The sequence below is a fragment of the Muscardinus avellanarius genome (genome assembly GCF_963383645.1).
Source record: "Muscardinus avellanarius genome assembly, chromosome: 1".
In the NCBI taxonomy this organism is placed as follows: Eukaryota; Metazoa; Chordata; class Mammalia; order Rodentia; family Gliridae; genus Muscardinus; species Muscardinus avellanarius.
Window position 1 is genome coordinate 111,477,215 of NC_137786.1, and position 27,671 is coordinate 111,504,885.

The window sequence follows — 27,671 nt, forward strand, 5'->3', positions numbered from 1 at the left end:
TGCCACTGTGGGGACTCCTAGGGGCGGGGAACACAGCTTCTCCAACATCCCAGGACCCCAACCTAGGACTCAGGACTCACAGGAACAGTAACTTGAAACATGCAGGTTGCAGCAACAGTTTAACATTTTATTAAATCAATTCACACAAATTCCAAATTGCAAATATAATTAAGGACAAAGATTCTGTTCTGCCTTTTAAATCTTTCATTTTCAAATCCATCATTAAGACAAAAAGTAAACAAAAATTAGGTCTGTTTGCAAATTCATGATTTTTCTTCTGAGGAAAAAAAAAGGAACATTAGAGTAAAAAGAACGCCACTGGGTGGACAATAAAGCACCACAACACACGATTACAAACGGGGCTTCCTGGCTTCTGTGACATGTAAAAGGACCATTCTCCCCACTGCTCTGCATCAATCAGGATTTCATTAAAATAAAACTATAAAATCTAGTTACACTAAGTCAGACGGGGTCTGGAACACAGTGCTTAACAACAGTAATGCCAACTATCAGTGCTAACATAAAAACATTTTAGAAGGTCAAAAACAATTTAACTGGAAACCAAAACCTTACTTTCCCTAGATGAGCAAAATTGAAAATGAAAGGGTTTCCGCCTCCAGGTGAGAGTGAAGGGGGATTTTTCTTTCGAATCGGAGGCGGGGGATGGTGGAGCTGGCTCTGGAGTTCCTCAGCCTAGTTGGCATCCAGCTTGGCCATCTCCTGCACGTAGATGCCTATACTCTCACTGTCAAAAAGCACGAAGTACACTGTTTTGATGGAGGAGGACATTGTGGACACGAAGTAGCTGGAGATGGCCTTCAGAATCAGCTGGGCTGCTGTCTGCTTCGGGAATCCATTCCTGTAGGACAGAAAGTAAGCGCTCAGCAACCAGCTATTGCAGGCCCTGCCTCTCAAGCAACCTCCTGCAGGAGGTCCTCAAACCATCGCTGCACTTTATTTTTAATACTGGAGAGTGAACCCAAGGACATTTTACTGTCAAACAACATCCCCCCATCCCTTTTTATTTTGAAACAGGGTCTTGCTACGTTGTTGAGGGTCTTAGGGAGTTGCTGTGGCTAGCCTCAAACCTGTGATCCTCCTGTCTCAGCCTCCCAAGCACTAGGATCACAGACGTAAACCATCGTGCCCGGCTCTGTTTCTTTATCCCATCACCCCTGGCACTAGCACTACACCTGAGCAACACACTGAGGCTGTCAGTGTCCCCGGGGCTGCCATGCCCAGGGATGGCTGGAGGCTCTCTGGGAAGGCACTGGGCCCTGTCCACAAGGTGATGCCCTTCACACCTGCCTTTACACTTCCTGGCTGTCAGGGTGACTGGCCTGAATGCATGCCAATACCCACCAGTGAGGGCCACCCCTAGCAAGAGCACCCTATACCTGGGTGATGATAACTTCTTCCTGTCAAGAGCATCATCTGGGTCTCTGAGCCAAATGTACATGAATTCACACACATTCCCACTTTGGAGGCAGCGGGTTGGAACTTAACAAGAACAAACTCAGGACTGGGAGGCCTGGTGCTCAGTGCTTGTGTGGGCCTTAGGCTTGGCCTGGCTCATTCTGCCTGCCTACGACCGTGGTAACCTGAAGGACAGTAGCAGGGACCAGCCATCTTGCCTGGTCTGGCATAAATAGCCTGGGCCTGGAGCCAGTGGCCCTGGACACGAGTCCCTCATGGGGTCACGAGAGTGAAAATCCGGGGATGGCATCTGAAGGGCTAGGCCAGTGGCCGTTTCGCCTGGTCCCCTCCCTCAGTTGGGTGCCTTCTGCCAGCTAGAAAGCTTTGCAAACACGTGAGATGAGAATTTGTTTCTATACTCCAGGCCTTCCCTGCAGTTTGTCTGTGAGTTCTGAATCACCTGGCTGGTTCCCTAGAGAGCTGCACCCACTCCACTGCAGCCAGTGCTGAATGTCACATGCCCACAGAAAACTGCTAAGTGGCTTTTGACTAGACATGGATTTGCCTGCAGCTTACAGCGAGAGCCTCTCCCAAGAGACCCCAGTGACTCCAGACCAACAGGTAGGTCAAGCTGGAGGATGGCTGGGGCAGTGCAGGGAGGGGGAGGGGTTGTTTGTGTGACTATGGATCAAGCCCTGGGCCTTGCTAGTGCTGGGCAAGTAGGAAGAAGGGCTTTGATGAGCACAGGCTCCCTTATCCCCCCATACCTCAAAGCCCAGCCTAACACCTCAGCTGTGACTCTTTTTCACAGGCATCAAGAGCACAAAGGATAGAGTGGGAATGGCTGGAGGTCCACTTGCCCTCCCTTCTGGGGAGTGTCTTTGCAGCAGCACAGCCTGCTTCCCACTGGAGCAGGGCTTCCCTGTACTGTACCAAGGGAAGGCTGAGGGCCTCTGGGGCAGACACAGCTTGGATGCCCAGGAACAGAGAGATGGGGGGAGGTACTATCTGCCCATGAAGCCCAAGATCAGGCTCTGCCAAGCACCACCTCTCACAGTGAGGGCTGGTGCCTCCCCGCAGAATGGAGGCAGGACTGGTGAAGTTGCCTGGAATGGCTGTCATATGGCCGAATGGTCATCACCTGTCTCCTGTGCTGGCCCTAAGGCATCCAAGCAGCTGGTCTTCCCTGGCCCCCTCTGCCTTGCTGACCAGGGGGCCCAAGGGTCTCTGCGGAGGACCTCATGTGGAGGATGCTCGCATGGGGACAGCACCTTCTGACGTAGAGTTCCATGGCTCCCCAATCCTCTGCCTTGGACCCTTGAAAAACACTGCGTGACTTTCAGTGAGGGTGTCCTTCTTGCTCCTCCACAACACAGTTCTCAAATTATGCCACTCAAGTCACAGAGGGCTTGCGGAGGCAGCTCACTAGGTCCCCCTGGAGTTTCTGATCTTAAGGGTCTGGGACTACTCTTTGAGAACCACTGAATAGCCAGCACTGCAGGATCATGGGAGGACCCTAAGGTTAAGACCCCAGCTGGGGGAAGGGGTCCAAGGTTTTAGACCTGAAGTGCCCACACCAGCATATTCTCCTGCCAATAGAAAGCAAGCTATTCTATGAGGGGAGGGGGTTTACTGGGGATTGAACCCAGGGGCATTCTACGTCCAAGCTATACCCCGAGCCCTTATTTTTTATTTTGAAACAGGTCTTGCTTGCTAAGTTGAGGCTGACCTCAAACGTGTGATCCTCCTGCCTGGCCTCCAAAGAACTGGGATTATAGGCATGAGCCATCATGCCTGGAGAGCACAGGCTGTTCCGCCAGGATGTGCCAGGCCTTGTCCTGCAAGGGTGCTGCTAGGTTAACATGATCTGAACTTGTTTCCAGGAACACCTCTTGCTGATGAAGCTACAACCTGAAGTACCATGCAGGACCACGGCTGCTCTAAATGGCACAGGCTGCCAGGAAGAAAAGGCAAAGGTAGTGGCGTTCCTGAAGTTTCTGGAGAGGCCCTAATGTTTCCTAGTTGCCACAGTTATAGCATGTGTAATAGAACGGAAGGTACAGGATGTTCAGTGCTTTACACACAGGGCCCTGCAGAGCTGGGGCTCATGCGGTGGCCCAGCAGCCCCAACCTTCCAGGGTGGAGAGCAGAGCAGCAAGAGCTCCAGGCTTCCTGGCACCACACAGGCCCAGTGTCAGCCTGTGAAGTGGGGGAGCAGAGTATGGACATGGTGTGCACCATGTAACAGGGCATGGTGCAGTCTCTATCTTGAAAAAAAAGGGGCCTCTGAGGGTCTTTCCAAAGGCTTGCAGTGGAAAACTGTCCCCCTCCCATGACCAGGTGACCTGCTGTCATTGTAGTTATACTGTGCTCACAAGGTGGGTCTCAGACCCCTGGGGAGCTGCCATCCAATCTTCAGTGCCCAGTCTTCTGGGAGGGTGGTGGCCTGGCTGCTGGCATGCAGCAGCACAGCACGGCCCGGCCCAGCCCCTGGCACAAGCTGCCCGCCAGCACCCTTGGAAGTCACCTCCTCCTGGCCTCTTTTTTGGCTTCTCACCAACTGGGCTCCCTCTGTGACTGCACAACCATACTCCGTCTGACCAGGTAGGTCCCTGTGCCTTCCTCCCAACCTGGGCCCACTGCCTCTGTGACAGCCACCTGCCCCACACGCTGTTTAGAAGAGGCTAGATGCCTGAGGATAAGAGGGTCAAGGGTTCTACTCTAGAGTGAGATTCAAGGTTGAATTCCAGCTGCCCTTGGCAGGGGGTCCTCCAATCCCAATTGTAAGCTAGGTGCTTGTCCTAGGGATGAGCAAGCCCACAAGGATGTGCATCAGCCCCACACATTTGTGGGTTGTATGTGTGTGCCTCTCATTCCTCTGGAGGCAGGGGCTGCCTGACACAGAGGACTAGTTCTCAATCTCTGTGCCACCCATACTGCCTCACGCAGGCCAAAGCCACGCTGAGCTTCCCCTGGAGTCACAGCAGCTGTTGCTGGAACAGCCTCTGCCTAGGGCCTGGGCTGCAGTTTCCCTCTGCCAGTGCAGGGGCCTGAGGGCCATCTCAGCCTGCTGTCTCTCGGGTCAGCCTGCTCAGCATGGGCTGGGGCACACGCATGGGGTGCTTGTCCCACTCGGATATGCAGAGACTTGGGATTCACAGGGTCACATCCCAGGATGAGTTTGGGCCCCTACAGCCCCGCTCAGCCCTCTCCTTGCAGATCTGGCCTGGAAGCTAGCTCTCCAGGGATGGGGCAGAAGTTGTAAGGAGCAGGCCAGTTGAGGACCACAGAGGTAACATCCCAGGAATAGATGAACCCAGGCAGATGTCCTGGAGGGATGCAGGGTCTGGCCCTTGATACTAGGTAGAGTGTGGAAACGGTTGTCTTGGCTTTTGGGAGACAGTGAGGCTGGATACTGTAAAAGCCTGATGTTGGTTTCTGTCCTTTCTCCTCTATGCCAAATGTGAAGGGGCAGGAGGCTGAGGGCAGTGCTGGGCAGGGCAAGGAATGCTCAAGTCTGTGCTGAGGGAGTGCAGGCAGGAGTCCTGTGCCTGAGCACAGACAGCTCTGGGGCTCTGCAGACCACAAGCTGTGCAAATCCAGCTGGGTTGACCCCCACGTGGCAGGTTCTTTGCCTACAGTAACTGGCTCCCTCTTTGGGGTGCTGTGAGGTAATGCAGCACAAAGGCTTTAGCACAGTTCTCTGGTGCTAAAGGAAGCCAGGAGGCAGTGATCCTTTTAAGCTCATAAATCCCAGTAACATTTAATCAGAGCCCAGCCAGCTATCCCTGAGTGCTCGGAGGAGGATGACCTCCTGACGTCAGACAGAGCGGAGGGCACGGAGTGTCCACAGCATCATGACCATGGTGGCCCAGGACAGGTCACACAGTGGGCAGGCAGTGGTGGCCTCTGCTGGAGTGACCCCCTCGTGTTTGCATTTCTACTGTTTCTGTTCCAACAAGACTTTGGTGCCAGGGACACTGGATGCCACAAACAAGCCCCATTCCTTCCCTCCTAACTGTGATTTACGACAGCTCTGGTATAATCCCACTCTCCCCTCATGAAAGCGAGGGCAGCTGTTTCCATGGCTGGGTCCAGGTCTGCCTGACAGATGTGCCCAGGGAGCACCGCACATGTGCTGCCTTTGGCCTTCCGCCCTCTTAAAAGCTTTCAATTGATTATTTTAGAAAACTTTTACTCCATGAAAAATGTAAATAAGTTTTTAATAACAGATGCTCTTTTATGGGAATTACTTTTATGCTTCAATTAAAAATTTCCCAATAGCCATATGAAAGAGCGTGAAATTATTACCTCCAATAAAGGCTCCTATTGCCTTGCTCTTCGAAAGCACCTTTCATCAGAGTAGATCAAAGTGCATCCGAAGCACTAATTAACTGAGCCTCGGAACCATCTGTGAGGAAAGGTAGTACCCATGGCCTTGCTTGCAGTGAAGGAAGGCCAGGAACAGAGAAGTTGATTCATTATCAAAGGTCACACAGCACAGCAGGACAATGCCAAAGAATAGACCTACTATGAGAGGGAGGAAATGGAAAGGTGGGAAAAGTAAGGCTACCTAACCTCTCATCCAAAAGCACTTCTTCTTCTTTTTTTTTTTTTTTGGTGGCACTTGATACTAGGTAGGGTGTGGAAACGGTTGTCTTTGATTTTGGGAGACAGTGAGGCTGGATATTGTAAAAGCCTGATGTTGGTTTCTGTCTTTCTCCTCTAAGCCAAATGTGAAGGGGCAGGAGGCTGAGGGCAGTGCTGGGCAGGGCAAGGAATGCTCAAGTCTGTGCTGAGGGAGTGCAGGCAGGAGTCCTGTGCTTTCCACCTCCGGGCTACACTCCCAGAACTATTTTATATTTTTGAAACAGGGTCTCTTATGCCAGAGCAGCTGGCTTCAAACCTGCGCCATCCTCCTGTCTCCGCCTCCCAAGCGCGGGATTGCAAGCATGCGCCACCACGCCCGGCCCAAAAGCACTTCTAAAAATTAAATAATGGACTGGGTATGGTGGTGCACCTCTATAATCCCAATACTTGAGAGGCTGAGACAGGAGGATTATAGGTTCAAGGTCAGTCTCAGGAACTTAGCAGGAGCCTCAGCACCTCAGAGAACTTATTTCAAAATAAAATAGGTGGTCAGGGGGTGTTTCTCAGCAGTAGAAAGCCCCTGGGTTCAATCACCAGTACCACAAAAGAAAAAAAAAAGAGTGAGCAAGAAAAAGAAATAGGTTTCATTAAGTTGCTAAGAGCCTCAGTAAATAGCTGAGGCCAGCCTCAAACCTGCAATCTTCCTGTCTCGGCCTCCCAAGTACTGAGATTACAAGAGTACACCACCGTACCCGGCTCTGTTAGCTTTTGATTTCATTGTGCATTTATTTATTTATTTATTTATTTATTTATTTATTTATTTATTTATTTATTTTTGCGGGTCTGGAGATGGAACCCAAGGGCATTCTACCTCTGAGCTACACCCCCTTCCCGATTTTTTTTTATTCTTTATTTTGAAACCAGGTCTCACTGAGTTGCAGAGGGCCTCATAAGTAGCTGAGGCTGTCCTAAAACCACGATCCTCCGGTCTCAGCCTCGCGAATGCTGGGATTACAGGCATGCGCCACCACGCCCGGCTTCATTGTGCATCTAAATGGTGACTTTTAGAATGATGTTTCATGCATGCTTTTGGTAAAAGAGACTAGAATGAAGAAGCACAGTAACTAAAAGTGTATATGGCCATGAAAGCGAGACCGCCAGCTCTCCCCTGGGTAGATCTGGCTGCTCTCACGTGGGCAGCACAGTTGAGCAGTGGTGCAGGGCATGGGCATGGCTGGAGTGTTCGGTCTTCTGGTCAGTACCTTTCCTCCTCCACCCACACATGTGGGGCTGTGCTGGCTCCCGTCCTCCAGCCCCCAGCCCGGAGGGAACAGAAGCCTGGGGCAGGAGGTGTGCAGAGCCACAGGGGGAGCTGGCCTGCAGCTCCCCGGCCTGTGAAAGGTGGCTGGGGCAGTGCCTGTCCTCTGTCTTGCTCTTGCTGGAGGGGCAGTGCAATGGCCCAGGGTACAGAGGGTCATGTGAAGCAGACATCTTCTTCCATGACTACCCAGGCCACAGGAAGCCCTGTGGTATGCAGGCAAAGCCTTCTGCTGGACAGAATGTAAGAGCTATGACAGGAAGCCCACTCATGGCTTGTGCTGCCACTGTCACTGAGGCATGGGATCTCAGTGTTGGCGGAATTATGGGGCTTGCTCACACAAAACAGAAAGCTCTGGTCTCTAGCCTTGTAAGTAGCTTTCTAGGCACAGGCCAAGGTCCTGAGGACTGCTGCTCAGGCTCACCTGGAAGACATGTAACCTGGGCTCAGGGACCTCAGTGCTGCTTCCCAGGGGTCTGCCTTCCTTGGATGCTAGGAGGGACCCCAGAAGGCTCAGGAGCTGGGGCGGTACTCTGTCTGAATTGCACCACCCTCTAGCTCCGAAGTCCAGGGTACCCCGGATACCACAGCTATGACCTCTCAAGGCCTTTCCCTGAGCTTCAGGGCCCAATCCTGATCCTGCGACTTAGAGCCCTGGCAGGGAGGACTCAAAGATGTGATAGGCCACAGGCCTGTCTCAGAAGTGGCACTCCCCAGCAAATCCCTGCCCTTGCATCAAAGCAGAGTTCTTGAAACATTCTCCCCTCTAAAGCTCCTTTAGCTTCTAGAATACCCCAAGATGTTGCAGAGGGGGCTCCTATGCTGTGTTCAGAGTGGGAGTGGACAAATCAGAACTCAAACAAGCCTGACCCTGAGCTACTGTGCACTGTGGCCCTGACAGAAGCCTGAGGGGCTGCGTGTTGGCACTTGGAGGTGTGTGGCCAGGTAGGTGGGGTGCGACTCAGGCCCACCTATATCCTCCGCTGCTAAAGGTCTGAGCTCCTCCAATGGTGGCCCTCTAGGTTGTCTATCTGAGGGGCAACTGTACTGCTCCTGCAGGCCTTGCTAAGTCTCCCTGGAGTATCTGTGGAGTGGGAGGTGGGGCAGGGCACCAAGGACAGTGAAATGGGAAGTGAAGAATGCTTGGGAATTAATAACTGGCAAAAGACTTTGCTCAAAGACTGCTATGGGTTTGAGGGGTGGACCTGTCACAGGGAAGGCCACACTCATAACTAGTGTTCCAGTGTGCACACCCCTGTACTCACCGCCAAGTCTCAGCACCCTGTTAAACTCCTCTCTGAGGTACACTCTTCACAGTCCCCTTCTGTGATGACATCTGCTCTCATGGCTTGAGTTTCTGGTGCCCCTGGGCCTTGGGTCTCCCTCTACCTAGGGTTACCCCTCATCATGGGCCACTACTGCCACTCCTCTCTGCCCAGGAGCTGAAGTGACAGCCGCACAGACACGCTCATGGCCAACAAGGTGACAGGCCTGAACCCCTACCTGCCGCTGCCAATGGATGGAAATGCGATGGATTTTAGCTTCTTATCATCGGCCAAGGCCAAGCAGTTTTTCACTGTCTTTTCCAGAAGTTCTTCACACTTGTCTGCACCCCAGACAGGGCTGTTACAGTGGATCACAAACTTGGCAGGCAGGCCATGGCCTGCACTGACTGCAGCTGGAGGGGACAAGACAGAAGAACCACATGTCACAAGATGCCGAGCACAGGCCCACCCCGGCACTGCATTGTGCCTCCAGGCCTCTGTCAGGTGGTGTCCTACCCAAGGAGGAACACAGCCCCCTGCCCCTCATTTACTTCTTGCATGGGGGCAATGGCACCAGATTCCAGTCCTGGACAGCTGGCACTTAGCTGCATCCCCACTGGAGTCTTAGTCAAGACTGAACCCTCTCTACTCAGATGCACACAGGCTGCTCCCAGAAGGCAAGGCCTTCCCCATCTAACTCGAATCCATGTCTGAATGTTTGGGGTCTGTATTTCCTAAACACCATTTGAGACACACCTGTGATAAAGCAGCACCGTAAAGGAGCCTGAGGAATATAACCCCAGAGGTGGTCAACCCCGTTGTGTGACTAATGGACCTGCCTCCTGTCACAGAGACTGGATATTCAGGAGCAACTTCTTTGCCAGAGGAAGAGCCCACCTCCAGCTACTCGTCTCCCTAGCAGCTCACCTTGCGAGATCTAGGGACATAGGTGCCAAGCCTGCCACATGCAGGAGCTGGAACGAGTACGCCTCTTCTCTCCAGCAGTTCCAGGGTCTCTGTTCATAAGATGCTAAGCAAAGAAGATGGCTCTGCAGCCCATGGGTCTCAACCTACTGCCACAGGAAGACACCCACACTTCATGGTTTGATCATGTATGTCCAAAACCACATTTCAAGGAACATCTATTGGCACTGTCCAAAGACCATGGGTTGCAGTCATGGCACTAGGAGACTGGGCAAGGGGTGAGGGTGGCAGTTTCTCACAGTGCCATGGGAATGGCTCTGAATTATCAGTCATGGGCTTAGAGTTTGAGTCATAGCTCAGGTCATTGACTGGGTTCACAAACTTGGGCAGAAGTACTAACTCACAGAAACCTGGGGTTAAAAGGTTTAACTCACTGGTCAGTCCATATTCAAAGTCACTGCTAAACTATGCATGGGAAAAGGCTGAAAAGGAACATGTTAACAGAGGTTATCTCTGGGCAGTGGGGCAGGGGCATGTTTTATTCTCTATAGTTCTAAAACTACTTTCTAAAATAACTCTTAGAATCAAGAACAAACTGTGCTATGAAAACAAGCAAAAAATATCTGAACCATGCTAAATCTAATGTGTTTGCCTCTGCTGCAGCTCTAGTTTCAGCAGCAGAACATAGAGGCCCCTGGCTAGCTTCATCAGATGAGTGCCAAGGGGCAGCAGTAGGGTTCAAATGGAAGTTATGATGAGAAGGGGCTGAGGACTGGTACAGGGAGGGGCTGGGAAGGGGCTGTGGAAAGGACAGCAGCCCCTGGCTAGGTGGGAAGGCTCTATGTGTCTTCCCTTGCCTGAATGGGACTTTGGAGAAACTGCCTGGAAGAACTTTATAATTAGTGCTCTGCCTGTCATGCCCTTCACAGGCGAGAAAGGGGTGGCCAAGCAGAGGTCAAGGCTCAGATGAGCAGAGGCAACACCATTCTCCATCCCCATCAGTCCTGGAGACTAGACCAGGATGGGGATGCTATGTAGAATTAACTGAGCTAAGATTCACTTTTAAAACAGAAGGGTCTGAGAGAGAATGGGTATTGGGTATCATGAAGTGAGAAAACTGGAGTCCAAAGTGGGAAAGCTGGGTCAGGAGGCACACCTAACCCCTGCATGGACTCAGGAGGCCCCCTGACCCGCACACCCAACGAACCACCAAAAATTCTAAAATGCAGGTCTACGGCTATAGACAGGACACTGCCAGCAGGTTTTAGCAATATTTCTCCCCATGTCAGGGTCCAGTTGTTTTCTTCCCTCTTCCATCAGGAAAGGTGTTAATGGCAAGTGAGATATGTGTCTTTATATGTTTCCCATTAGAAACACAGACAGCTGAGTGGAAGTTATTAACTTGCATCTCTCCCCAGCTTGCTATAGCACTGGCTACAATTCTCAGCTCTTAGATTTGCCAAATTCAGCTACTATAATTCTTTGTGTGTGTGTGTGTGTATGTGTGTGTGTGGTACTGGGGTTCCTGGAAGCCCTTCTACCTCTGGGCTACACTCCCAGACCTATTTTTATACTTTTTTGTTATTTGGAAACAGGGTCTCTTAAGCCAGCGCGACTGGCTCCGAACTTGCATGATCCTCCTGTCTCCACCTCCCAAGTGTGGGGATTACAAGCATGCGCCACCACACCCAGCATCTTCTATAATTCTTTAAAATTCAAGGTCTAGGTGCCAAACACCTAGGAACTACTTAAACATTTTTTTTATTGCCAAGGTGATTTTCACAAACCTTAAGCTCCTCTGAAAATCTGCATTTGATAAATCTCTAGGTGAGAAAGCTCACAGGCTCTCCACCTTGGACACCTCTGAATCCTAAGCTGTCTCCCCAGTACTACATGGACCATACCCGAGTAAGCATAGTGGCTTCCCACCTCACCTCCAGCTACTTCCAAGGGCCCGTTCTTTTTCCGGAGTTCCAGAACAGCTTCCACAAATTCCTTGCCACCTTTCTTCTCCAGCGTGTTTCCTAGACAAGGACAACATAGGTCAAAGTGCCATCCTGTATCTGAAGTGCATGCAGACACTGAGCATGTCAGGGGATTGCATACTTTAAATGATCTGACCAGTTAACTTTCCATAAGGCTGCAAAACAGGAACTATGCCTCGGCTGAGTCAGTGAGATTCAGAAGGGATTTGCCATTGGTCAGCTACCACCCTAGCACAGCAGCTAAGGTATCTGTGCTGCCCTTATTTGGATCTGACTCAGGATATGAAGCCAGAGATGTGAAGGAGCTGTCTGTTCTCAAAAAACACCATCTCATACACTTTCCGTGGGCATCAGAAACCAGCCAGTGCTGGCTTTCAAAGATATCTATTGCCTGCCCTGAATTTTTTTCTTATCTCTGGGGAAAAGCCCCAAATAAGGAGGTTTGAAAGGAGCAGACAGACCATGCTTCTCTCAAGCAGCCGGCTCTCCTCTTGGCAGGAGGCCCAGAAGGAAGTGTTGCCATTTGGCCACCTTTGGACCAGCATCATGTGCTTAGTTTCTATTTTGCAGCTTTGGCGTCATATGTAAATACAAAAATAGGCCTCAGACAGTGTTTTCTTAATTATATTAATGATTCAGAATCATTTTAGGGAAAGGAGGGCAACATCAGAAGCAGAGCTTAAAGATGAACTTGTATAAATGCTTGAAAAGAATATCAGAATATTTAACTGCTCAGGACCAGATTTAAACCAACCAGCCAATGGTGGTTGGGAGCACTGTGCAGTCATGAATTAGGATTTACTGCTATAAGCACCAAGTTCTCAAACAAGGTTGCCAACACATCTATGAGAACTTTGGGTTAAATATCTCACATGAGTTAGCAAGCAGCAGAGTCAGTAACAAGACGCCCTGTTAAGTTTGGCCAGAATGGAATCTGATTCTTCTTTAAGCTCTGTTTCCTCGGTTTTGCACACTTTAAAGTACTTTTCCTCACAAGAGGATAAAATACTCCCCTTAAGATTCACCATTTGTCTTGGAAAATTCCAGGTGTACCTGGTGCAATGCTGGTATGAATGGGTGAAGATATACCAGAATGCACCAGCCCAAATTATCTTTGGGTTTACCCTGTAATGACTATGTCTAATTATCTTAGCAAAACCTGCCTTCATCCACATGCTCATTCAGTGGAGGTGAACCAACCCCCAGAAGTGTCTGGGAGGAAAAACAAATAGCCTGGGAAATACCACATATAAGGCAGAACCAGGGCTAACGGCAGGGACTGACCTGTCACTGCCCTGCTACAGGAAGTCAGGGGTACGTGAATGAATGTGACCAGCTGCCCAAGCAGCCTGCTATCCATGAGGAATGCTGGGATAGCTAAGAGAGGGCCAGACTTTTAAGAGAGATAAACTCTGGATTTTTGTGGTGGGGTTCTATGTAATTATTCACTAGCTCAATTGCTCTCATGCCTTCACTTGTCCTGAAAGGCAACATCAGCTTTACCTGGCAGGTATCGCAATGCCACTTACAGAAACTTGCACCTGCTGCTGCATGTTTGTAATAAATTAAGCATCAGAGGTGGCAGCTGAAGGGTCATGTGTCTGATGGAGTGGGCTCTTGGCCTCATAGCCCAACTCTATCCACCAGGAAGTGGATAGAACCCAAGTGCGTGAGACCCCAATGCAGGTCAAGTCATCTGAAATACCCATGCAGCTGAGAAAAAGGAGCGGGGAGTCCAAGTGAGCTGGACCCCATGTCTAGTCATCTTCCTAGCCAGACCATTCTTTGACTTCAGAGAAAGCAAATACACTATATGAACTGTTTAAGGTTCTCCTTTACTATCACATCTACTCTTTGGTAAGAACTGGGAAATTTGAAAATCAGTACCATATTTATGAAGACTACGAACCCCTTTAAATAATGTATTTCTGAAGAAAATGGGCTGATTTATAATTAAAGGTGTATTATCTTAGGAAGAGTGTTTACTTTAAAAATTTTTACTAATAATTAAATATTGCTTTAATTAGAAGTGAAACTTTAAGTTAAAAGACACTTAATGCATTTCCCAAACTTAAAAAATTGAACCCTGGATTGCAGGCAATCAACCCAGTTAGGACTTGACTCCTACACACACATATGTATGCACATGTTCATGTAGACACACGTGTACTTTTTAACAAGAAACAGGCCCATTTTCAACTGTATTGTCAACACTCTTAAATGTACGACTCTTGCTTTTTAGGTTTAACTTCAGGGTTAATCATAAAGCAATTGGCTTATTTGCCCCCAAGCATAAACATGTGTTACTCCCATGAGAACAAGAACATTATTTCATGCTTAGAAAGCAGGCATAAGTATCAGTGTTCAAAACAGCCTAGGCAAAAATTTAGGTTTGGACAAATGTCAGGCTAAGCCTGTGGTCTATTTCACTGTTAGAAAGAACTTTTGATGGGTAAAAGTTAATCACTTGGGGCTAAGCATTCCTGCACTCGAATTCCTTCTTCCAGCAGTCTCAGGACTCAGGAATTCATACAGAAAAGGAGAAATGGAGTGATTATTCCCTAGCTTCCTCTTTCCCCCTCTCACACGTCAAAGTGGGAGCTAGAACCAATTGAGGCCATGTATGAATCTGGTTTATTGTTTTGGGATTGGAAAGGATATCTGGAGTCAGTACTCATTTGGACTGGGTGGCCGGGCAGAGTGAGCACAGAGGCAGGCAGGCTTTGGAAGACTGGGTTCCAGCCCTGGTAGTCTTTTCTTTCCTGCTGAGGCTTTTCTTGGCTATGACAACATCAGTGAGAGATGTGTTTCTGGGCCCAGATTGTTTACATGCCACAGAGGGTAACTATCCCTGCCCTGTGCATATCAGTAGGCTGGGGCAAGCATGCAGAAAAAAAAAGATTTAGCACCATCATTATTCCTAGGTGACCAGTCCCATTAAAAGTTCAGGAAGGACTGGGCTCTTCTGGGGGTACAGTTGGCTTGGCTTGTTACTCCCTAGCTGGTTGTAATCCTATCTCAAAGCTTCTAGCTTTCCCCAAGATGTATCTAATCCTGAACACAGCCTTTCATGGGTGGCAGGTTGGCCAACTGTCTTCTCTCTCTGGGCCTAGTTCAAATCCTTTTGCCCAGGGAAACTCATAATTTCCATTTCATCAGATGTCCTGGATGGCTGGATGTACCCAGGTCTCAGCCTCTCCCAGCTCAAAAAGGACAGGCCCTTCACTGTTCATTTATTTCTCTTCATATAAGTTCTTCCCTCCCGTCGAGTTTTCATGTGGTTAGGAAAGGAAGCATCTTTCTCTTAAGCTGCCTGTCTTAGGAGCTCTTTAACTTTTCCAAAATCTTATGAAAACAGAGATTAATTGCCTGCAGCCTGATTTCATTTTGGTCTGGCAGACTTGGTGAATCCTGACTTTTCATCCAGTTTGTCTTTCCATCCATGTCCAAAATTCAAAATGCTCAGGAACTGCCCAAATTACAGTGTCTGGGGGAGACTGTGATACTCAGCAGAGCTGGGTAGCTCAAGGCATTGAGCTATTGCACATCCTGTGTCCAGGGCTCAGGAAAGTCCTGCTGTCCTTGTCCTGTGGAGTGACTGGATTTTGCACTTACTAGGAGTGTCATTATTCTTTTTAGAAGCTGTATTTGAATTCATACTAAGAATGCTGAACTCAGGCTCAGCAAATCTACATGTAAAATTATATATATGTACCTGAGTTGATAGATCAAGAACCAGTCATGAGTTGGCACCAAACAAGGTGCTGTGCCTACATTTCATGTAATTCTTGTTATTACTAGGTATGGAAACAGAGGCGTAGAGGAGTTAAATGACTTTCCAGGCCCCATTAATAACCAGTAGCTGGCAAGGCAAGGATTGAAGATACTCCAGTTAGTGACGCCTCATTCTCTAAGTCCCTCAGCATAACAACAAAGCAAGGCACTGATGCCCACACTGTGAACCCATAGTCACAAGGGTATCCTGAGCACTCTCTACCTTGGCCAACCTTTGCTAGTGTATAGAGAATAGACCCATGATAGGCTGCCAGCTGCCAGGGGAGAGAAAGGTGGCTTCTGGGTTTAGAACAGCATCTTTCAAGAGCTATCACAGGACAGCTCATCAAAATGAAGTGATTTTTCAGCCCCTCCACTCTAAGAACCCTGCATGAAGGATAGCATTATAAAGAGTGAGGCTATAAGGCCATTTTCAGGAATAAGCATGATTCTGACATGGAAAGAAACTGCGTGGGAAGGGCAAGAGCCCTGGGAACTGGCCTGTGCATGCCTTATCTCCAGAGGACACAGAAGTGTCCTGGAGGCCACTCAGCCTGTTTGGCCATATCCTCCCTGTAGCTGAAACCTCTGAGAACCCAGTCTCAACAAAGCTGTGCCTCAGGAAGCAGGGGGAGAAATGGTGCTGCTGAGCCAGTTTCCAAATCAGAAGTGCCCACTGGTGAGCTGCATGACACACCCTGGCTGGCGGCTAGCTGCATGTCTCCGGTTCACAACCCAGGAGCAGGAGGGAGGCCTCGGGAAGGTCAGGACGGCTGGAAGTGTGAAATGAATGCAGCCCTGCATAGCTGTCAAAGGATCAAGCTGTCTGCGGCGGCCGACTGACCATGCACACACACACTTGGCAGCACCCGGCTAGGCATTACCTACTTCACCACCGATGTAGAAGTCAGTGTTTGTCGGGTGAACGACAGCATCACTGTCGATCGAGGCAATGTCAGCCTGTACAACTTGCAACTATAACAGGTAAACAAATGTAGATCAACTGTGTTGGACCGAGACCCACGCACAGGCACATTTACTAATGGCCCCAATGGCAGGGCTGGCCTACCTGGTCGACTCCAACATATGAGCCCAGGGGGCAATCAGTCCACGCAGTGTGCGCACATGTGGATGGGGGTAAGGACAGGAGGAGGAGGAATATCAAATGTGACACGTTTAAATCAAACATTTGAATGACAAGTCCAAAAAAAGAGAAACACACATATGAGATCATTTCCAAAGGTTGAAAGAAATAAAACAATGAATGCCCCATTTCACTTCGCAAAAGTCTATAAAACTGGCACCCCACTGAGAAGGCTACTAAAACATGGCATCTGCTTTAAAAAAAAAATGTGGATCATCAGGCCAACCCAAACAAGTTTCTCCATTTAGTCGGCAGCAGTCAACTCACAGGGCTTGGTTTTTATTCTTGTGGCATTTACCATTCTCTCTACCTTCAAGGTCTGGCTCTTGAAGACCAAGAAAACAGTATTATGTATACAGGATTTCCTTTTACCCCTCAATCAGGGGAAATACTTTTCTATGCCTGTCTTTTAGTCTAATGAATCTCATTTGTATGTATTTCAACATAAAATGTACTTTGAATAGGATCCTTGCTTTTTGTAGTTTGTGGCTTACTTATTTTAAAGATAGTACCTGCATGAGGCAGTTGGAAAACAATTTCAAGCAGGCCATTAGTGAGACCTAGTCCCCTTGTCTGCAGCCCATTGAAGCTCATGATGTCAGCACAGTTTGTGTAGGGCAGGCCTAGACTCTGAGCTGAGTGACTCTCTATAAGGGCTTCTGCCATCTTATAAAGGCCCAAGCTGGGAGCTAAAGGCACACAATATACTGTAGTCAGTGTTGGGGGATGATACCACATCTGTGGGCATCTGCATAGTCTATGTCCCTGCAGAGGCCTAAGAGAACAGGAGGCTTTATTAAGCCCTGAGCTGACAGTCCTGGCATATGATAAGATGGAGACAAAGAGATAAGATGCCTGAGGGGATCCTGTGAGCTTGTTCTGAACTGCATGCCCTCCCAAGCAGGAGGCACTAAGGCCCTGAGGTATTTACCTTCACAGGGACACATTAAGAGATACTGCCCTTCTGCTTAATATTGTCCTCTGGTCAATAACTCATGAAGGTGGCATTTAGTCGCATACTGTTTTCACTATAGAAAAAGCTGAAGCGAGAGTAGGTGGTAAATTTGGGGCAAACCAATGTGCTTGTGGATGAAAGACACCTCGGTGGTACACTAGTACAGCTAGTCTTCCTTTTTAAGCTTTGAGTGTCATTTCTAATTAAGGCTTAAATGGAGAAACTATCATTTTGTAGTTACCTGATATTTTTTCAGTTAAGAAAAACAAAACAAAACAAAACCAAGAAAAAAAACCCCACGTTTTTAAATCCCCCCAAGTAACCAGCAGTCAGTTTGATCGTTATGGAAGAGAATTTAGATGGTAATATATTTGCAGTTGAGGGGAACTGGCCAATCACACACAATGAAGCATGTCAGACCATTTCCATTTGGAATGGCTTGGAGCGATATTCAAGGTCCATGCCGCTCACCTGTCAATCATGATTCCAGAATTTGCCTTGACCATCCTAAAGTCTGGGTAGATGAAAAGCCTAAATTCTGGGTTCCATAACTTTTCATCTGACAGCTGGTGGTGCAGAACCCCGTCCCAAATTACCTAGGTCATCTTTAAGGTCAATGTCAGCATTGGTAGGATTGATTATGGCCTCCACCTCAAAGCCGGCTAAATTACTGATTTCACTGTGAATAAGGTTCAGCTGAAAAGAAAAGCATGAGGTGGGAAATAACAGGAGAGCCAGCAAGTCGCAGAGAAGCGAGCCCTGGACACTGGCAAGGGCAGTGGGCACCACAGTGTACTGGGCACAGAGAATGGGAGCCACTGGCTAAGATGGATTTGCTTCAGACAGAAGACTCCAGTGCGCCGGGGTGCTGCAAAGAAGGGGTGGGCAGAGTGTTCACAACTATAGGGTGATACCTAGGGCAAAAGGGAGGGACAAAACACAATGTCTGGGGGATCCGCTTTCTTTTGAGGAACTCGTGACCTGGGACCAAAGTAAGCAGCTGTGAGGGCCCAGAGTTAGAGTGCTTGGGCTGAGGGCTGATGTATGTGACTGTCCTCATCCTTGGGTGCCAGAGCAGCATAGAAGCAGAGGTAAAACCCCTGTGGCTCTGCCCTGTCTTCCAAGTGTCTATGGGTTTCTAAGGCTGTCTCATCACTGTGACTACTGGCTGGCTGGCTCCCCTGCCCTGCTCAGGGGTGGCAAGGAGTGAGAATGGTCTGCTGTGCTTAGTAATATTTACTTTCTATGTGTCCATTAGTCATGTAATTAGGCATTCTGGTGTAATCCTGGAAGAAAAAGAGGCTCTCTAACAAGACAATTGCTTTTAAATAGTTTCCACCTTTATTGGTCAGGTTGCACTGAGGCCCAATGGGTGGCTTCCGAGCATTTTCCTTGAGCGGGTTCTGTGTCTACCCAAACAACTAGCTCTTTCTGAAGTCACTGCCCCACCTCGCTGTTCTGCTGCCACGGCAACCTGGGCCTGTACAAGAGAGAAGTGTGTTCTGGATTCTGCTGTCCTAGCTCTGCTCTTCACCTTCTTTAGGCACAAGCATCTACTGTAAGCTTGCATGTACACACTTGCTCATTCTTTGATGATATAAATTCCTAACAGCTGCAGCAAAGTGTAACACACAAGTGGCTCCCAGAGATGCTGGTGCCCAAACCCATCTTGATCCAGGCTGGGGAGTAACTGTGGCTTGCAGGGCATTTTGACTCTTAGAAGCAGCAAAAGTCTCAAAAAAGGGACTTGCTTAAACTAAAAGTCATTCTTCAGGAAAAAGCAGTTGTAGAAATCAATTTGGTTGTACAGCTAAGGAAGGACTCTAGCCAGGCCGTGACACAGTGTGGTAGACCTCATTTTTAGCTAAGAAGAAGAGAAGAGGAACTGGTTTTCTTCACTTAGGCTTTCGGGGTTATTGTTCCTAGCACCACAGGATAAAAGAGGGACCACTCCCATTCCCCAAATTAAAGGAAGCCCACAAGGTGAGAATCCAACAGTGAGGCCCTCAGCAGCTCAGTCATGGTGCCAAGGACAGGGCTGGAGCCTGGATACTGCCCTAAGGGAGAAGGGTGTTGGTGGGCAAAGACAGGGCCGAACAACTATACTATTTACTACAGTATTTAAGTACATTTGACTCTAGTGAATGCTGTTTGTAAAGACTTAAGACTAAGCCAATACTCCCTGTCCCCGCCCCCAAAAAATGTCCACACTGTGTGAAAAGGCAGGAAGTTGGTAAGGGAGGAAAACAAAGGAGAAAAAGGGCGAAGAAAGGCTTCATTCACTTGGAGTGGCATAAATGTATCTACAAACAAATGTATCTACAAATACTTATCTACAAGGTTCCTTTTTTGTTGAAAAAACCATACATCTTTCATCCTTAAAATTCATGCTATTTTTTTTTTCTAGTGGTATGGATGCTGCTGGGTTTACACCTCAGCTGTTTTCATGGGTTCTGATTTAACTAGTTAGGAAGAGCCTCTGACTGCCCTTGGGAAAACTGCCCGTAAATCTAGGAAAATGGGCTCTCTGGGGAACTGTGGAGTGTGCTGGCTTTGCTGAAGTGAAAGAGAGGCTACATACAGATTTCAACTCCTTGAAGAATCTTCAGCTCTCTCTGGACTCATCTTCCCTTCTGTCCAGAGGCAACCTGGACCGCCATCCCTCAGGGAGCCATTACTGCTCAGCACTGGAGATTCCTAGCTACCCATAAGCTGTTTCGTGCTCTCATCCACATCTGAGGATGAGGCTGGAGTCAGGATTGTCCAGGTATACTCTACTATGTACTAGAACTCAGCAGAACTTTTTTTGGTTATGAAGTTGAGCCACAAAATAGTTATACTGCTATAACAGGTATACAAATATGAAATTTTTAAAAATCCCCTAGACTAGCAAGTGTGTTCTTGGGATAGGGAGGGAAGATGAATCGGTTTAGGCACTTCAGAAAGACAAATGGGTAATCAGCTTGGCCTGGGAAGGCTGGACCCATGGGCAGAGGCCAATAGGGTGATGATCACAAAGACAGTAGCCCCTCCAGAGAGTAGAGAAGAACCTAGGAGCACAGGGTGCAAGTGGGCCATATATGCACCCATCTGAAAGGATCTCAGAGTCCAGATGACTGCAAGGATAGGTATGGTAGGGCCAACACGGACACCCAGTCATAGGAGGCTTCCCCTCAGCCAAAGGGCATGTGGGCATGTGAAGCACACAGCAGAGAGGAATACTTGTGGGTCACAAATCAGGTATCTGAGGAACTGTGAAAATTCCCAAGAATAGTCTGATTTGCCAAAAAGGAGGAGGATCATTAATGGTTTCAGAACTTGAATAAAATGATTATTTCTCTACCCTATCATTAGGAAAGATGGAAAACTTAAGTATTTAACCACAGCATGGGGAATGTGAAGCAGTTGTGAAGATCGTTGGCCACCAGAGAGGATGCCCACAGAGCAGTGCCAATTAGAGATTAGAAGGGTGTTTGTCCCCTTGGCTGTACAGTTGGGAGAAAGGGCACAGCCCTGCAGACTTTAAGATCCCCTCCACCATGGAGTTCTAATCATCTTAATCCCAGGTGGCTCGGCTGTAGCCAATCTCTGGCATCTGTTGTACCCAAGTTTTTCCTAAAGTGGTTATGTCCACATTAACACTGAAAACCAAACATTCTCAAGATAGAATTCTGAGATGAAATGAATATTACCCTCTCCCTTAAACCAGAGATAATGGAAATGCCAGAGCTCAGAAACTGGGTCCTGGCCTGGCCTGGGTCTGGCTGGCTAAGAACCAACCTGGTCGCAGATGGATGGGAGGCTAGCCCCCAACATGCAGAGCAGGGCAGGAAGAAGACTGTTCCGATGGCAGGAAAAAGCCAGTGGGGTGGAGCTACTAATGGGTGAACATGCAGCCTGCTTTGGCCTCACCTATTTGGCTACAGGAAATAGTACCATCCTTTAAAAAAAGATCTATAATTTCATCAGAAATTCAATTTTAAGAAATGAAAATGATTATCTGAGGGATATACTGAATCTAGCTATAATTGTCAAATTCTTGTGTCCCTCAGAATGGACAAGGAAGGAAGTCTGGCTGGTCTCGTTTCCCTATGCCATTCCATAAGATGCAGTCCCCAAAGTTCACTTCCACTTAGATGAATGGAATGGCAGGTGTATTCCACAGAATCATTTCTAGAGTTTTCATTAAAATCATGCTTTCTCTGGAGCCCACTCAGGGCCCAGAGAAAGCCTCATACCTGGCTATGCTGTCCATCTGCACACATTCCCAATCTGAATGCTCCCAAAGGCCTTGGACCTGGCAATGGCATCTAGAGAGTTTCTTGCAAGAAAGGGCTAAAGGAGGATGAGGATAAGTGCTAGCAGCAGCTGCACCACACTTCATAGGTCCATCCATCTCCTAATCTGCTGCATAAGTCAGTCACTGGTCATTGTAGTAGAAAGGAACAAAAGGCTCCTTCTCCTTTAGTGCTGCCTCAGAGGGAGAAAACCCTACCTTATACTGCCTGCTTTAATGGCATCTGGTGCTGGGGCCACAGACCCAATCACTTGGGAGGTATGGGCATTCACTCATACCTTCTTAGACTGCCTTCTCAACAGCATCAAATATTACTGATTCTACCAAGAAACTTAAATTGTTTACTACCACTGACAGACTTATAGATTGACACACTGGAAGTGTTTTCTGAAATAAAACCATGAGGTTTTAAAACTTCTGAAAAAAGACTGCAAAGTTAGGTTGAACTACGAAGCAAAAACAGTGGGTTCAGATTCACTGCACTGTTTGCTTTTCTAAAACAATTCAACGTGTGTGAAGATTGGATAAAATCAGAGTAATGAGGGCAATTACTCTTGAGGCTTCAGTATGTGAAATACATCATTAACAACAACAATTAGATCCCCACTCCTAAGCCCTGGGCCATTTCCTCCTGGGAGTAGCTTGGCAACCGTGACTTACAAAACACAAGTACCATATGTATAGTCATCATTCTAAAGGACCCTTTTGAAACATTTCCTCAAATCCAAATCAAAATTAATGTCTGTAGTAACATTTTCAATGTATTTTGTGTAACATTTTATTTGCATCAATTTTATGAGTCTTAGCCTCTTTGCAATACATAATATGATTTTCACCTAGTAGTAATTGCCAATAAAGGGCTCAAAAGTACTGAGTCAAAATAATGCTCTGAGGCCTAGAAATGAGGCCTCGTGGTAGAGCACTTGCCTGGCATGTACAAGGCCCTGGGTTCAATCCCTAGTACTACAAAGGAAAAGAAAAGAAAAGACAACCAAAACAAAAACCCATAAAATAACACTCTGAAATATAAATGCTCACTCCATCTTGTTACAGGGGTATAGAGTTCCAGAAAGCACAGTGGCACCCTAGTTTCTAACACTGGTGCCCAGACTGACTTGAGAAGCTGCTTTATTCACAAAACTACATTTGGAAAGATGCGGTTGACTCTGCTAAAAGGTGTATGCAGCACTGGATTCTGGGATACCTCTTCCTAGGAGCATGAATATTGGCTCATTATATGGTGACACATTTAACAGGAAGGGTGGTTTCATGTAGCCAAGAGAGTGAAGTACAGATGTCCAACTGTGCAGAACAGCATTCAGCCTCTTCACTTACTGTTGACCATTCTACAGTGGGTTCCAACTCCACCAATTCTCACCAAAAGTCAGGATATCTAACAGGCACACTAGTTTCTTTGCCCAGGCTACTGCTCTTACGCTCATTAGATGATATGTCTACATATTGTATACTTTCCTATGGGTTTTGGATCATCCCTACAGCCCTGAGTGGGGTAGAGTCAGTCTTAGCCAGATTTGGACTTTTTTATTCCTTTGGTCTCAGGTATTTCTGAAGACAAGGCAGGCATTTCCATTTGTAACAGGCGTTTGTTCAGTAAGGTGCTGCTATCTGGAACTACATGAGCTCAGCCAGTGAGGGGTGAGTTCTAACTGAAGCTGATCAGTAGGAGGAAGCAAAGACACAGGGAAGGGAGGTCCAGGGGTCTATAGGAAGCGTGGGGAGGAATGAAAGTGTCTCAGGGGCTGAATTGTTCTACATGCTTAACAGCCTTGGGTTCTGACTAAGCATCTGGGTTAGGGATCTAGAACACACTGCTGTTAGTCCTAAGTAACAGGGGGTTCACATGTTAGTTCCAACTGAAGCAATCTGGATGACAGGTCAAATTAACTTTCAATATAATACTCAGAGGACACATTAAAGGGTGTGAAAGTAGACCCGGGTGGTTGTCTTCACTGCTGAGTTGAAATTTAAGTGAAAACAAAATTTTTTAAACAAAAATTTTCAAAGCCCCAGACCTTAAGATGACAACTAATGCTGCTGTTTTTTGAAAAAATGCATATGAAATACAGATAATGGTTATAAAATGTAAACAGCAATGGTTAGATTCTGGAACACAGAGTTCACCACAGGAATTGCATCACGAGAGACTGAGTGCAATTAGTGACAGGAAGAGGGAAGGGTGAGGGGAGAACTTGCAATGACGTGTCACTGTGATGCTCAAGAAAATCAGCAGTGAGGATCTAAAAATGATGCTGCTTTGGAACCAAGTTATGACCATGTTCAAACTAAGAAAATTTACATGGAAGGTCAAATCCAGTCCTTTGATTTTTGAACACAGGATAAAAAATTAGGTAAAGCTAAATTACTTCTCCCCCATCCCCTTTTTGGTGTTAATAGAGAAATATTAACTCTCATTTTCAGGTCTTAAAGCCTTTGCATCATTTTTATTTTCAATAAAAGTGAATCATCTTTTACAAAACCATGGCGTCCTGGCAAAGTTGCATCACTGGGGTGGCTGAAAATATATTGCCCATGGTTAAAACAAACAAACAATTGGCTTGAACTGTTGTCTGGTTGTTCAGTAAAGAAAGCCCAGAGCATCCATCCATCAGCATGTCTGAAAACAGTCCTTCCCCGAATCAGATCAGGGGCTCCACATGCCCACCAGAACAAGAAGTCTACCTGCTAGATCCTTTCTTTGCACCACCCAAGCCAGCCCATAGAAGCAGCTCCTTCCTCAGGATAAGCCCAAGGGGCCTGATCCCTCCAAGGCAGTCTCTTGCCTTCTTTATCACTATCTGCCCCTCCCTAACTGCCTGACCCCCCCACCCCCACCCCGGCTGTGTTTGCTCAGTATTCTTCCTTCCCTGGGACCATTCCCAAAGCCTCCTGCATCTCTGTCTACCCACTGGGCTAGGAGTGGCTCCAGAGCCCCCAGCCCCGCGGTTTGTCCCGGGGCCCCGGAGCGAACAAAGGCCTGGCCTGCCTACCTTCTGACCGAGGAAGAGGCTCTTGGTGGAGAGGACCGTGAAGCCATCCGCTGGCGTGCCTTCGGTTGTGCTGTCCGCGCTGGCTGCCTTGCTGACTTCTCCCTGTTTCTTCTTGCACAAATAGAAGAGTCAGAGCATGGACCATACAGGCAGGGGCCACACTAATCTGGGCTTTTCTAACAGGGAGAGTGCTCACAGGCTTTGCCTATAACACTTGAAAGAATGCAGGACACTATGCTGCAACCAACTCTCAGCATTTCCCACAGTACAGGATGTAGATTTATTTTGAGGGCCAAGAATTCCATGAAGAGCATTAAGTTGTATTTTTTTTTTATCACTTTAGAGAAGCATTTTCTCAAATTCAGAACAATTAAATGTCTCTTCGTGAAGGCTCTTCAAGTTTCTCCTTTCTAGATATCTGTATGCCATTCAAATTTAAGGAGAAAATAAATTATTTTAGGTCTCAAAAAGCCAAATAAGCAGACAAAGGACCACAGCACAACAACCTTTCCACCCCAGAAAGTAAGACCTGATTGGCTGCAGGCAATGCACATGGGGCTGCTGGCACCCCCACCCCACAGTGATGAAGGCCCGTGCTTGGGACTCTTCCCCAGTTTCATTTAGACTGAAGTGTGAGTGCCCTGGAGTTTAGGAGGGCCTTCCAAAGGGGCACATGATGTCCAGAGTTTTTAGTAAAAAACTTTCATCTTCCTGAGTGATCCTACAGATGATCTGCCCTGAGAGGGATCTATCTATACCTGCAGTAGAGGCAGCATGCTGGGCTCCCTTCACAACCCTCCTCCCACTTCCCAGAGTGACCACTATTTAGGCACACCAGCCCAGAGGTAAGGATGAAGCCTGTAATAGAAATGAATACCTGGGCTTATTTAGGGAGTTTCTGCATTTGGATATACAGTGAGGACGGTAGGAACAACAGCAATTTTTTTAGACATTTGACCCTTTACCTTCCCTCAATTTCTATAAAAAAGTATTCCTGAGGGAGGGCCCCATGGGAGCAAACTAGAAAGAAGGGATTAAAAAAAATCCTGCAAATGGTATGCCTTCCAAAGGATGAGCCCAGACAACAAATTCAGGACAAGGCCTGCACCATACCCATTTGTCTACTTAGGATTCAAATTCATTAACATTAGCGTATTTACCATTTTACTTACATCTAATTTGGGAGATAACTTTAGCAAGAAAGGCTGCTTTGGCAATAAGATTACATGGCTGACACTTTTTATAAATTAAACAAGCTACAACTGAAGTTCCAAAAAGCAGTTTACCTGGTACTGGCATATTAAGATTGTCACTTTTTTATCTTTCTAATATTTTGTATCAGATTTGACATATAAGAGAGAAACAGGTATAATCAAGAATTACATTGTGAGTCTTAGTAATCCTTTTGATGCTTACTAGCAACCAAAAAGGGAAAGGCTGTCTAACAAAGCCTTTCACAAGTCAAGTGTTTTCAATTCCACACTTTGAAAAGAACAGAAATACTTAAGTGAGTTAACAGCTGAGAGACCGCTGAAAAACAGACGATGGAGTCAACAGTAATGTACCAATGTCAGTTGTGTAAAATGTTAGCAGGGAAACTGGATGAGGAAGAGTACTCTCTGTACTATCTTTGTAACCATTCTGCAAACCTAAGTCCTATCCAAAAATAAAGTGTTTATTAAAAAATGATGAGAAATTACTGTATTACTGTTGATATATATCAGAAAGCCTATAGAGGATTGAGTGATGCTGTTATAACAAAAACTTTTCCATCCATTTAATTATTTTAGTGGACAAAATTTTCTAGGCACTTATAAGTATAAAGACACAAAAAATAGAATGCTTGCCTCATTTGTAGGAATAAGTAAGAATCATCTTAGGATACTTGAACTAAACCTGGGGATTGGGGGAATCTATCTCTACCCATCCCATTACAAGATGCTATTCCAACAAAATTTTACTATTTTCCTAATATTTATTAAGATTTGCAATGTATTCGTTGGTTTGATCCAGTGTGTATTGTTAATAAAATGTGTTAACTATTCGATCTTGCTGAACCCATATTTAGCACTATTATAAAAGCTCACAAGGTATTTTTTCAAAGTAACTTCAAGCTGGTGCAATGGCACATTCCTGTAATACCAGTACTAAGGATGCTGAGACAGGAAGATCACAGGTTTGAGGTCAGCCTCAGCAATTTATCAAGACATTCAACTATTTAGCATTGCTCTAAGAATAAAAAATTTTAAAAGCTGAGGTATAGCCTGGAGGTAGAATGCCCCAGATTTGATCCCCAGTGCTAGCAAAATAAATTGAAATTTATACCCATTATTTCTGTTGCAAAAATCAATCAAACAGTAAGCATAAAATGTTAGAATAAAATTTTGTGGAGTAGGTAAAAGGAAAGCAAGTTTAAAATAATGTAAATTCTTCCACTGTTATAAAAGAGCTTCTTTATGTACTTTTTAAACTAAATGATGGTGTATCATCAGAGTATTTAGATTCTAATGGTTTCAACAAGTGATGAGACTTTTTTTTGTGTGTGTGGTACTGGGGTTCCTGGAAACCCTTCTACCTCCGGGCTACACTCCCAGACCTATTTTTTATATTTTTATCTAGAAACAGGGTCTCTTAAGCCAGTGAGGCTGGCTTCGAACCTGCGTGATCCTCCTTCCTCCGCCTCCCAAGCGCGGGGATTATAAGCGTGCGCCCCCATGCCTGGCGTGATGAAACTTTTTTTTGTGACGTTGGGGATTGAACCCAGGGGCATTCTACCTCTAAACTACAACCCCAGCCCTATTTTAATTTTATTTTGAAACTGGGTGGTGTTAGGTTGATAAGACTCTCACTACTTGCTGAGGCTTTGCTTGAAATCCTCCTAACTCAGCCTTCCAAGTACTGGGATTACAAGCATTAGCCACCATGCCTCGCCTGATGAAACTAATTCTAAATGTTAAATATTTACAGCAAACCAAAAATGACATCTTTGCAGCTA

General features: G+C 46.9%; 1 protein-coding gene across 5 annotated transcripts in view; it reads right to left on the minus strand.

The window, feature by feature from the left end:
• Positions 1 to 693: 693 nt before the first annotated feature.
• MACROH2A1 (macroH2A.1 histone) overlaps positions 694 to 27,671 on the minus strand; it is a gene marked incomplete at both ends in the record, with an annotated part of 55,623 nt that continues 28,645 nt past the window's right edge. The window contains 5 exons of one of the 5 annotated variants that reach the window (XM_080694897.1): positions 694 to 859; positions 8,828 to 9,002; positions 11,448 to 11,537; positions 16,157 to 16,247; positions 24,677 to 24,784. In XM_080694897.1, coding sequence (XP_080551023.1) covers positions 694 to 859; positions 8,828 to 9,002; positions 11,448 to 11,537; positions 16,157 to 16,247; positions 24,677 to 24,784 — 630 coding nt within the window. Of the gene's footprint in view, positions 860 to 8,827; positions 9,003 to 11,447; positions 11,538 to 16,156; positions 16,248 to 17,967; positions 18,068 to 24,676; positions 24,788 to 27,671 lie in introns of all 5 variants that reach the window. The other 4 variants (XM_080694895.1, XM_080694896.1, XM_080694894.1 and 1 more) reach the window with 4 other exon arrangements.